The following is a 13467-nucleotide window of genomic DNA, read 5'->3' on the forward strand; positions in this document are numbered from 1 at the left end:
TATAAAGAGGACTTCATGATAATCTCTGTTGCATATCAATCTTAAATCTTCAACAATTTGGAGCTTCTACCCGATTTAAAAATCATTTATGCCACATTCACACAAATTCTTGGGGTTTAATTATTGCTTAATTTTTAGTCTCAACCCATGAATAAAGAAGTGAAATGAATGTGATATAGCCAAATAAATGGACAGAAAATGATATAAATAATCATTTTAATTGTTTTCAAAGTTCACAAACCAGAGTTTCTGTTTTGGTTATAAAAAAAGTACATATTTAATTAGTTTCAAATTCCTATTCATTTGGCCGTCAAAAATTTCCAAAATGGCATATCAAACAAAACTGGTTGACAAACCTTTTGCTAGATTGTTTAATGTTGCATAAGTATATCAATTCATTTGTGAGGTATGTCAAAGACATACACTGGACACAAGAAATTATTTTGTAAATATTGATTCATCAACATTTGTACTCTTATAAATACATCAACAATTACATTCATAACAAAAACAATTTGGACAGCTGCTTGATTCAATAATGACAGGCAAATAAAATGACAGAATGATAGCCATTATAACATGATAATCCATGGGCCAATGTTTGAAACTGTCACCCTAAACTCTTCAGTTTTAAGTTTCTCCTTAAACTCAAACATGCATTCAAAATGATCTAAATGAAAACATAGAACTATAAAATAATATTCTGAGAAAAATAATACACATCAATAAAAGAGATGTCTGCAATTCTTTAAATAAAAGAACAAATTTAGATGAAGTATCATTGATGTTCTGAATAAAACAGTTAGTTTAAGAGAGGTGCCGTGAACTCTGAATAAAGTAGTTAATTAAAGAAAGATCTCTCCAGAATTCTGAGTAGAATATTCAATTGAAAAAAACACGCTTAGAAAAATAGGTGTTTCCAGAACTCTGATTAAGTCTACAGTGTTCAGAATAAAACAAAAGTGTGTTTATTGAAGTTTAATTAAAAAAGAATAAAGCTGAAAAGAAAAATGCACATTAAAACAAAAGTACAAATGGTATACAAGACAGCCTGTTCATTACCTGTTTTCATAATTCTAACTTTCAGAAATTTCTCAGAACAATGCCATTGTTATTTAGAAACCACCTTTTCATGAACTTATTTAGGTTTATTTTAGCTCATTATATATATATATATGATCATATATGCAACTTTGTTCCCTCCTATCATATGTTCTTATATATTCTAGTAAGGTGGCAATCCAATATAAAAATATTTGATTTAGCATCTAAACCCATATTGACTAGTGGTTGGTCTTAATCTCCATTTAAAATTTTTACATATGACAATAAATATATACGCTTAAACTATATAATGGACCAAATGTTTGTTCTCGTAAAGATACAACAGGCAAACGCATTCTGCACTTATCCTAACAAAAGAAATAAAGAAACTGAGAGAGCTGTGAAACAAGAGATGTTAAAACAATACTCACTCTTGCCTAGTATGGAAAAAAACAATGTTAAATAATCAAACCACAAACAAACAGTGATTGTTTTAAGTATTAAACCACACAATTAAAATGTGACAGCTTTCATACTTATTAATTTTTTTTTTACATATATAAGTCATTAACAATGTGTTCATGTCAAAACGTGCAACTCAAAGAATTGTTAGGTATTCCCCATATGCAATGATAATTATAATTATCGTAAATAAAAAATGTTTTTTATTTTATATATTACGGTAGATGTTTGAAACATAGAGAAAACATCAAATAGACCCTATGATATATAGTTTGAAAGTTATAATATCATTTGATGACATAACCATGAATAATGGCTATGTTGATATATCTATAAATGTCAGGCTCATTGTGTTTTTAAATCAGATGAAAACAGGATAAACATAACCTATATACCTCACCTTGGGTACATACATATTACTGATTGTTATAATAAAAAAAAAAATTAAAGCATCATTCTTCAACAATTTTCTATCCCAGTAAACCCTTGTTTTGATGCAGTCTTTGCAATAAGTAGAAACTATTTATTATGGTCATATGAAGTACTGCAATAGTAAAAGATGGACAAGTGAATAGAAATAGTCTTGCGGATTTACATACCTAACTATAGGTAAACAAAAAAGATATTGCTTAGAAAACATCCATTATCAAATTTAAGTTTCAACAAGTTTAATAAAAATTAATAAATCAAAACAAAAACCAATCTTATTAGGAAGTAATTGTTTAACCAAACAATGCATGCATGCTTAAACTCTATATAAACAAGTGCAATGCATCTGTTCATAGATATCAAATATAAGCTGATTCATGCTCAACTTGTATTTTAGTTGGGTTTGTTTTTTGCATTATGACACCACACAAGACTTAAAGTAAAAGTTCTCAATTCTCATGCAAATTACCTTTACAATGTACACTTTTTCAAAGCTTTCTAAAAATAGGGTGGATTTTTAATGTTATGGCAAAGCAAAAAAAATAAATATAAAAATCATTTTATGGGAAACATAATGATAACATTTATTATAAACATTAAATTTGTATCTCTATGTTAGAATCATAGATTTATAAATCATAACACCATTAATTCATTTATTTAGTTTAGTACACATACTACATAGTGTTCATATACAATCTTATAAATGCTAACATTTATAATGGGAAAATGATTTTCCATACAACAATTTTCTGCTGCACTGTGGCTTCATATCTTTAATATGAGTGAAAGGCAAATTATATGTATATGATTTCTTCTTGTCTACACTATTTTTTTATTTATTCTATTGAGAAAGTATGCAAAAACAAATAATTTAATAAAAACATAATCTATCATATTCCCCATAAACAACACACTTGGTAAACATCTTTGAATGTTGGGTGCAAATCTGTGCTGGGCAATACACATCTTATTACATTATTTGTTGTTAATTGGAGGGCGCACACCTAACTTACTCAATAATTTCACAGCATTTATCATTTTCACAACATTTTTGCCAGTCTTTTCCCACTTTTTCTGGACTTTAAGATCTTTTAGAGAATCTGATAGAATAAACAGCTTACAAATGTATTGTACTTACAGCTATTATCATGATTATGATGGAGTAAAAAGGTAGCAGAAATGAATAGAGGTATCCTGAAATTCTAGATTGTCTATAGCTAATTACATGGCAAAAATATTCAAGTCAATCAAGTGGAAGATGTATTAACTCTTTATTTTTTCAAAAGCCATAAACGCAAAAAAAACAGCATGCATTTGATTATAAAAAACTACAAACTCCTGTTACAAAACCCTACAAATGAAATTAAAGATCAAACAACAAAAACACTAAAAAAACTGGGGTAAAGGAAAGGTAAGTAGTTTCTGCTCCACCAGTGGCACCTGTTGTGATGTTATTCATCATAACTCACATCCAGTGATGTCAGAAAACAACAGGATTTATCATTTCCAAATAAAACCAATCTACCCATAATAGTCAACCAAATCATGATGGCATCAGTAAAACTTATAATGGATAGATGGGTGGATTGGGTCTTTCAAAGCTAGTGGTTAATATCCCAAAAATATCAGAACATGCTAGTCTGATATGAATATGAACCCAATGCTGACTAAGACACTAAGCTGGATTTTAATATGTGATTTCAGAAGGTAATTATATATATAATAGGCCTAGTATCTAAATGATGTGTGCCTTGCAGAGAAGCAGTAAATATCAATTTTCAATTCTTTGGTTTATTCTAGCCAAGGACTTAACCCAAAAACACCACACTGAGTAAAGCATACAACCAGGAGATAAAAAAGTCAGTTATAAAACATTAAAAGATAAATCCTTAATGTCTATACACCACTGAATTGTTACTGGCAATGGCTAGCAATTTGATATATGTGAACCAATTCTCTTAGAAACACTACCCTTTTCTTGGTTTATTATCTCCTAAACAGTTATCCTATCAAATTCTTTCGTAACATGATTTTTAACTTAAAAAAACATTGATTTGTATCTTCATAAAAAATCAACAGTCTTTATAATTCTACAAGTTTTTAGCTCAAATTTTATTTCCATGAATTATACAATCTGGTAGTAGGCCTTGGGACTTATAATGTATATCTTTTCTTGGAAAGTGGAAAATATGTGTGCAATTATCAGTGAAATATCAGTGAAAGGTTACAGAGTTTATGATATGAACAGTTGGATACCAAGCAACTATCTAAAAAAAAAGAATGATATATACAAAAAGGGATCAAGGGTCAAAATCAAAAGAACAGAATTTATGACAATACCTCCAGGGCTCAGTAAACTATCTAAAAAAGAACAGAGCTAATGATACCTACAGTTTTGGGCCAAGAAGCAACAAAGTATCTCAAAACAACACATCTAATTACATGTACAATTTGGAATCAACTAAGTATAAACAAAACCCCACAGCTTATGATATTTTAAGTGGAGGAAGCTATATATCAAACTTAAGAACACCAAGCATTAAAACACATATATGTCTAACAAACACTACACACAACTGATTGATTAATATTTATTCATTTCCTACAGCAAGCCAAAGTATATATATTAAATGCTATATATGCTTTAAAATCAAGCTAAAAAGTGACCGCTGTGTTTTATAAGCTTTATATGTGAGTCATGTGAGCATGATAGAGCGGTCTTGCCTTTCCCGTTATTTGTTATCCACTTGTCATTAGTATTTTTTCTACCTTCTGTCCAAGTTGGACTAGCACTGTACAGAGTTCCTAATAAATATCATATAGTTTAAGCAAAGGTTGACAGGCAGTATATTTGTAAGGATCCTTTTACCCATGCAGAAAGAAGGAAGCTCTCTATACTTGGGAATAATAATATATGAAAGAAATAGTACTTATATAATGGGTCTTCACTTTTCATTTACAGCAAGATTTAAAATCATTGAAAAACTTACAAACTCCAGTGTTAAGAAAGGGTGGTATATAAACTGTGCTCATTGCATTTGCTTATGATTATTTGTTATTCAATAGGAGACGTTTATGTTCAAAATTAAGTAATTTAAAACTGATAAAAAACATAAAAACAAGATCTCCACCAGAAATAAGAGAACTTCCTTCATATATTTCTTATAATATACATATATACATTTAATATATGGTAGAAAAGCACAAGAAGAATATTACAAATGTATACCTTTTACATGACTAATGGTAAAATGCAGTTGCTCAGCTTCCCATTATATTTGTATTGAGTGAAAGTTGGGAGAAATCTAAACAGCATTTTATTGCCTCACGTTTAATGTTTAACACTAGCATTAATGCAATACATTTTACCTATAAATGCAAGGAATAACTTTTAAAAAAATCCAAATTAACAGTGAAGGGGAGGCAACTCTATTCTCTTAGGGACAACATCTATATACATTCCTGGCAGGTTGTTCATCACTTCACCTCAATGTTTGATATTAAATTCTATAAACTATGACAGATCTTACCTCCTATCCTTACACATTCCTGTTTGTGCCTCTTGTCCCAGGCATGGATTTTACAGGCTTTACTGCAGTAATATACCTCCTTACATCTAGTACAAGCTGACAGTCTGACACCTACTGATCGGCCACACTCGTAACAGTATTTAAACAGGGGCTTTCTATAAAATGAAAAGTAACAAGGTTTAGGGAAGACCAAACAGATTTTTATCTGACAGCTAAACATAAATTTAAAATGTGTTACACATAAGATGAAAATACTCTTTCCTAAAAAATGCACAGTTTTGAGGGACCTAATAATTGACTTAATCGCTGTTGGAGGAGTCATAAGATAGTTACATGATATTTAATGTGACTAAAATATTTGTGTGAGGTATTCATATCATCACCTCATTACTTTTAAAAATAAATTATATTCAAATTAACAAATTAAATCTCCCTTTTATCTATCAAAATGTTATAACCAAAAGTGTCCCCTGTACCTTCTATTATCATTCCAGTCAAAGCTAATAGGTACTATTTAATATACGGTGCATTTTGTTATTGTCTTTATAAATAATTCAATAAACCAATTAATAAACTGTTTTCCTAACATAGAATACTGTAATTTACAAATTCCAACACCCATTATAACTTTAAAATAGTGGTATGTTAAGTTAATCACAGCAAACTAATTAAAAAACAAACAAAACGCAAAAAAAGCAAAAACATTCTGATTGGTCAAACGTCAATCAACAAAATATCCTGATCCTATTCCAATGTTTAATAATAAATGCTTAAAAATAAATGAAAAAATAATCCGTTGTTAAGTAACAAAAGCAACAATTCAACATGGAACAAATACTTCTATTTGAATTGTTCTAAATGCTTTGAACTGAGAGAAAATTAACAAAATGTTAAATTATTTCTGCCTGCTTTCACTGAACAAGCCTGGTGCTCTAACATCATCACTATCATATTTATTAAGAAACTCAAATTTACATGAATGTTTGATATCAGCTACATCTTCAAGACAATGTTAATGTCTTTTATAAAGTATTTGTTCCTATATAACACACAAACACATAATTTGAATATTTCTGGTGCAAACAGAGTTACGTGCATAGGATTCCAATGGAAAGAACTGTGAAGTGAGGAATGAGATCCATGCCAAAATTGTAAGCTGAAACAAAACACATTATGTACTACCTCATGACATTTTTTTGAACCACTAAAAATCTGGTGTAGTGATTTTTTTTTTTTCAATTTATGAATGCCCAAATTTGAACTCTGTCTGAGAGATTTGGTTATAAGCATATGAGTTCTTGGTGTATGAGTTTCAGAAAACTTCAATACGAGTGCCTAAACAAAAATAGGGCAGTGAAAAGACTTCAGCATAAAAAGATAGAAACATTAACTTTGTGAACAATTAACTATTATTCAAAGCTATAAAGGAGGCTCGCTGGTACAGAAATTTCATCAAAAAATTAAACCTATATTTTTTCATTACAAATTTTATTTATTACACTGTTAATTATTAATTTATGATATAATACAAAAATCAACCAAAAAAATCGATTTGGTTTATCCCCAGATGACTTTTAAAGTGTTTATATCATTGAATAAGCTCCAAATTATCTCCCTTTGGTGCAGAAATGCAATTTTTTGGCATTGAATTTTTATTTTTTATATTAACTCCTCTGTGACCTATATTTTTTCTTATTGTTTTCAAATAAGCTGTAAATAAACTAAATAATTGTAAAATTTAAGCAATTCTGTAATTAAGTTATTTTTTTTTTTTTTATATTACCTCTATTTAACATTTAACATTTAGTTCAACAGAAAAAAAGGACAATAACAAAAATGTATGCTTGTTCCGTAGGCAGATTGTGAGATCTAATGAACGGTAACCACATTTTTTTTTTTTTATTTTTCTTTTAAGTATAGGATAAAGTTCATTTATAAAATAATATAGTGAAATCCTATATTAGAAAAAAAATTTGATTTATACCTGGGAGCCCCCTTAAAGGAAAGTTCTTGTTTTTTAAAATGTATTGAAAATTACAGCCTTTGCAAGGTAATTAGCAATGATAAGGGAATACATTTACTTTTTACACTGTATAATTATGAAAGGTGTGATTTCCTATCTATAAAAACTTCCATGTGTATATACAAACTGGATTTTTTTTGATTTTTTTTAAAAGTAAATCAATAAGACATTAGATGTACCTTGGTGGTAATGTTCCTGGCTCCTTCTCAGGGTAACCTCTCCCAACATTACGAGGACTTTTTGTCGATCGTTCAAATTTGACTTTACTTTCCCCTGTCATATCGGGTGATTTTGATGGTGACTTAGGAGATTTTGGTGACCTTGATTTTCTGTGGCCTGGAGGTAGTTCGGCTCCTGCTCCAGTGTAGACAAAGTTAGGACTAGGACTTCTACCTATAAATCAGTGAAATGAAAATATTATTTGTGTTACATTTAAACAATATCACATGTAAAAAAAATAAACAACTATTTACAAAGCTATGAAAAAAAGGTTATGAACATTTGGTAAAAATGTAAGTTATTTATCAAATACCACTAACAAAAACCTACAAATCATTAAGATTCAAGGCTCATATCAAATGTGCCAGGGAGAAAGCAGTGAGGATTTTAAAAGTATTTACACACATTTTCAAAAAGCAAAAAGCAAAAATGCATTTGCTATATGTATTAATAAGGTTGAAAAGCAAGCAATATTGTAAGTAACAGTAATCCCCAGTGATTTACTTCTTATTCCCTGACTATTATCATCTTCTAGTCTGAATCTTTCTCTCTCTACAGCCTTGGTCCTCAGTATATCACCCAGATGTTCTAACAACTTCTTCCTGGCATTGTATGTGTCCCTCTCAGCATGTGTTAGTGCATGGTAAGGCATGTGGGCAATTCTTCTGTCCTATAATTAATTGACAAAGCAGAAATGTAACATACTTTTTATATTATAGAATTAATGTACAGTTCATAAATACTCTCAATAACAATTGTTCTTTAAATTTGTAAATTGTATTATTTTTGAAACTATATCTTAATCTTTTAAACAATCAACAATCAACTTCGAATATACAAGTACAACATTCTGAAACACAGCACCTGAATTCTATTTATATAGTATTTCAGACTAATCGTTATTAATAATAGATATAGGAAGATGTGGTATGAGTGTCAATGAAACAACTCTCCATCCAAGTCACAATTTGAAAAAATAGACCATTATAGGTGAATGTGTCTACAAGGAGTCTTGGCTCACACAGAACAACAAGCCATCAATTTAAAGGGCCCAAAAAGAACTAGTGTAAAACAGTTCAAACAGGAAAATCAAGTCTATTGATCTATATAAAAAAAAAATAGAAATGAAAAAGACTTATGAACCACATCAACAAACGACAACCACTGAACACAGGTTCCTGACTTAGAACAGGTGCAAACTAATGCAGAGGGCTTAAATATTTAAATAGGTAAAGGAGGTTACCTTAACTCTTACCTGAAACAATAGTGTAACATCACAACATAGAAAGTCACACTTTAAAATATCAATTGAAATAGCTTAACTCAATCACAAGACATATAAACAAACAATATCAGAAGGACATCCTTAGCCTTGGACAAAATATCGACAATAAAGTACATAGGTTAATAAAAATTGACCCCTTTCCTCTGGGTTGAGACCTCCCCCCCACCTTTAAAATTTGCTGGAGATGCCCCTGGGTATACAGTAATGGAATATGGAAAGATATTTTACAAAACAAATAATTTTGTTGTTCATAGTACGAGAACAGAAGTAAAAATTTATAGTTATATCAAACACTTATCAAAGCTGGTATATATTAAAAATAGAGAGACAAGATATAACACTAAATGAATAAACATTAAATAACAAAACAGTATTACAAATTGTATTAACAGTTCAAATTAACATGAAAGTATGATTTGAGAGTACTCACTGTTAATGAAAGCTAGTCAAAATCCAAAAACAGTTAATAATAATAAATCATGCATCAGTGACTGAAATTAACTAAGACACATCCCAGGGATTTAATATTTTAATAACATTTGACAGTCAAAGTAGTCATGATTTATGCAATACCAAAAATAAATGTATCACCATACAGTAGGAAAGTCAGGAGATAAAAATAAATAAGAATAATGTAATCCATATATAGAGTATGTTATGGTTCTGAAATATGGGGCTTCCATATAAAGCTCAAGATGTACAAAAAATACATAATTATTTTTGTAAAAGAATTTTAAATGTTAAAACACCTACACCATAGGTCATGGTTTATTATGAACTTGGCAGATATCTGATGTTAGTAACCAGGAAATTGTATATATTTAAATAATGGATGAAGTTATTAAAATAACAAATGTATATAACTTAGTTGTTACAACTACCTATATATAATATTTGTTTGAAAAACCCAAATGACAAAAGTAACTGGGATTGTAATATACGAAAGGAATTGTTCCATCTGTGTTTAAATTATTTGTGGTACTCACAATATTCTGTTTGTAAAGAACATATTATGGTTATTAAACAGAGATTATCTGATATTGTCAAACAAGAGTTCGATTCTACTTAAAATTGTTGACATCAAATTGTTTTTTTTTGTATAAATATATGATATCAAATTATTGTAATTCAATATACAAAATTTTAAAAAGTTTTTTGCTAAATTGAGACGGTCTCTTTTCATAATCTAGCTTTAGAAAAGAGAAAGTATTCTATTACAAATCGAAACCTATATTGTGTATTTAAAATGACATTGATGATGAATGCATTTTATATATCATGTCCTTTATATTCAAATTTGCATGAATGTTTGATAAAACCATATTAAGCCATCTGTTTATAAAGGTTTAACAATTATCAAGTACTACTAATTTAAAAGACTTGTGCAGCTTAGGAAAATATATATTCCAAACACTGAAGCTTAATAATGAATAATTTATTTTAAGTTGATTTGTACTTCCTTTGTAACATATATTTTTGCTATTTGAAATTATATTTATGTGTTTTTATTTGTATTGCATTGTGGCCAGCTGAATAATCCTATGGAATTATATTTATATGCATATATTTTTATGTGTTTTTACTTCTTCTGTCTGTCTTGTCATATACTGGTAATTTAGAATTAGATATATCAAGCTATAAATTACCTCAAGACAATTATTAAAAAAATTTGATCATCATCACAGATTTTACATTGTAGAATGAAAATTTTTAAGACAAAATTCTTTTCCTATTTTACAATATTTTATCATTTTGTGTTATAAAGTAAACATATGCTATGCATCGTAGTGTTAATCATGGTCTATTAGTATTGGCCAACTACAGTAATCCTATCATTTGATATACGGCTCTTATCAAAATATCCACTTTCACAACAATTTTAGTGATTTCAGTCGGTGATTCTATATATACAAGTTCATGCAAAACTGTGAGTTACATTGTAAGTAGCATTCCCTTTTATATATTTATTTATACAATAATCAACATTTATTCATCATTCCTCATATTAACCTTTATATTGTCAGCTAAATAAAATATAATACAGAAACTTCAAAACACTTTTTCAATGACAATAAAATGAGACAAGCCATAATAAGCAAAAGCAGTTCTCCAAAGTGAAAAAAAATACCCAACAAATAATTATAAAACATCCTTGGACATTTTGAACATTTACATATCTTTATAATCATTTGAATTTCTAATAAAAATTGCATAAAAATCATTGATGGACATATTATCATGCATATAAGCACAGTACCAATCTAATGGCATGATAAAATCTCCTATAATTATATAAACAAACCTGATTAAACATATAGTAGGCATAGTCTACAGCAGTTCCCATGATCCTCTTGGGTCCTATTGGTATTGGAGCTAATATATTACCTCCAGTTTTAACAAGTTTATCAATCTATAAAACAAAACAAAATAAGTTTACCCTAATATATAAAAAGATCAATTAGAATGTGTCCCAATGTTGAGTTGCATACATTTTTAATATTTTCTTATTATGATTTTATTGTTTGTTAAACTATTTCTGATAATTTCACTTCTTCCTATTCCTGTTTCAGCCTAATCTATGTTTAAGGAAAAATCAAAAATGTTAAATTTCCTGTAACATCAATTAAAACAGATAACATTTACTCTATATAAAATGATTGCCAATGATACATTTATCTATAAACACCAACACTGACTATGCATATCTAGAATTAAATTAAGAATTGACAAAGATGTACTTAAGAAGCACTAATTTCAAAATAAGTGAAGCCACATAAATGCAACTTTTAAACACTTTTTGGTGTTAACAGAGACTTTTTCAATTTTCCAATCATTTAATATATTCCTAAAATAAAAGTGGTACATGCCTTTGTGTCTCCATGTATATTATACCTGGCCGATGTGAAAATTGTATAGATTTGTGCAAGCTCCATCGAGCAAAAAAATGTTAATTAGAGTGTATAAATGCCTTGTGCATAGATAGTGTTTTTCCAATGTTGACCCATTGCTAAAATGTAAGTGTCAGGTAGTATCGTTAACATGTATGAAATCTTGCTAAAATCCAGACAATATCTTTATACTTACCAAAGCAAGTCTTGTAGTTATTGGTCTTCTATACTCATACTCAGTAGAGGCTGCCACACAGAGAGCACTTCCAACACCATGAGTCAGAACTAAACATTTACACTTACCAAAGCAAGTCTTGTAGTTATAGGTCTTCTATACTCATACTCAGTAGAGGCTGCAACACAGAGAGCACTTCCAACACCATGAGTCAAAACTAAACATTTAAACTTACCAAAGCAAGTCTTGTAGTTATAGGTCTTCTATACTCATACTCAGTAGAGGCTGCAACACAGAGAGCACTTCCAACACCATGAGTCAGAACTAAACATTTACACTTACCAAAGCAAGTCTTGTAGTTATAGATCTTCTATACTCATACTCAGTAGAGGCTGCAACACAGAGAGCACTTCCAACACCATGAGTCAGAACTAAACATTTATACTTACCAAAGCAAGTCTTGTAGTTATAGGTCTTCTATACTCATACTCAGTAGAGGCTGCAACACAGAGAGCACTTCCAACACCATGAGTCAGAACTAAACATTTACACTTACCAAAGCAAGTCTTGTAGTTATAGGTCTTCTATACTCATACTCAGTAGAGGCTGCAACACAGAGAGCACTTCCAACACCATGAGTCAGAACTAAACATTTACACTTACCAAAGCAAGTCTTGTAGTTATAGGTCTTCTATACTCATACTCAGTGGAGGCTGCAACACAGAGAGCACTTCCAACACCATGAGTCAGAACTAAACATTTATACTTACCAAAGCAAGTCTTGTAGTTATAGGTCTTCTATACTCATACTCAGTGGAGGCTGCAACACAGAGAGCACTTCCAACACCATGAGTCAAAACTAAACATTTACACTTACCAAAGCAAGTCTTGTAGTTATAGGTCTTCTATACTCATACTCAGTGGAGGCTGCCACACAGAGAGCACTTCCAACACCATGAGTCAGAACTAAACATTTACACTTACCAGAGCAAGTCTTTTAGTTATAGGTCTTCTATACTCATACTCAGTAGAGGCTGCAACACAGAGAGCACTTCCAACACCATGAGTAAGAACTAAACATTTACACTTACCAAAGCAAGTCTTGTAGTTATAGGTCTTCTATACTCATACACAGTAGAGGCTGCAACACAGAGAGCACTTCCAACACCATGAGTCAAAACTAAACATTTACACTTACCAAAGCAAGTCTTGTAGTTATAGGTCTTCTATACTCATACTCAGTGGAGGCTGCAACACAGAGAGCACTTCCAACACCATGAGTCAAAACTAAACATTTACACTTACCAAAGCAAGTCTTGTAGTTATAGGTCTTCTATACTCATACTCAGTGGAGGCTGCAACACAGAGAGCACTTCCAACACCATGAGTCAGAACTAAACATTTACACT

At 30.1% G+C, this 13467-nt stretch overlaps 1 protein-coding gene across 11 annotated transcripts in view; it reads right to left on the reverse strand.

Annotated features, from left to right (window-relative positions):
• LOC134712745 (ankyrin repeat and MYND domain-containing protein 1-like) overlaps positions 1-13467 on the reverse strand; it is a 49674-nt gene that overhangs the window by 7301 nt on the left and 28906 nt on the right. For 3 of the 11 annotated variants that reach the window (XM_063574583.1, XM_063574588.1, XM_063574589.1), the window contains exons 13-18: positions 11298-11405; positions 8215-8380; positions 7671-7884; positions 5469-5623; positions 4279-4299; positions 2952-3038 (exon numbers count right to left, since the gene is read on the reverse strand). In XM_063574583.1, coding sequence (XP_063430653.1) covers positions 2952-3038; positions 4279-4299; positions 5469-5623; positions 7671-7884; positions 8215-8380; positions 11298-11405 — 751 coding nt within the window. Of the gene's footprint in view, positions 1-2404; positions 2434-2951; positions 3039-4278; positions 4300-5468; positions 5624-6446; positions 6625-7670; positions 7885-8214; positions 8381-11297; positions 11406-13467 lie in introns of those variants that run through there. The other 8 variants (XM_063574584.1, XM_063574590.1, XM_063574585.1 and 5 more) reach the window with 5 other exon arrangements.

The sequence above is a fragment of the Mytilus trossulus genome, chromosome 3 (assembly GCF_036588685.1).
Source record: "Mytilus trossulus isolate FHL-02 chromosome 3, PNRI_Mtr1.1.1.hap1, whole genome shotgun sequence".
NCBI classification, from domain to species: Eukaryota; Metazoa; Mollusca; class Bivalvia; order Mytilida; family Mytilidae; genus Mytilus; species Mytilus trossulus.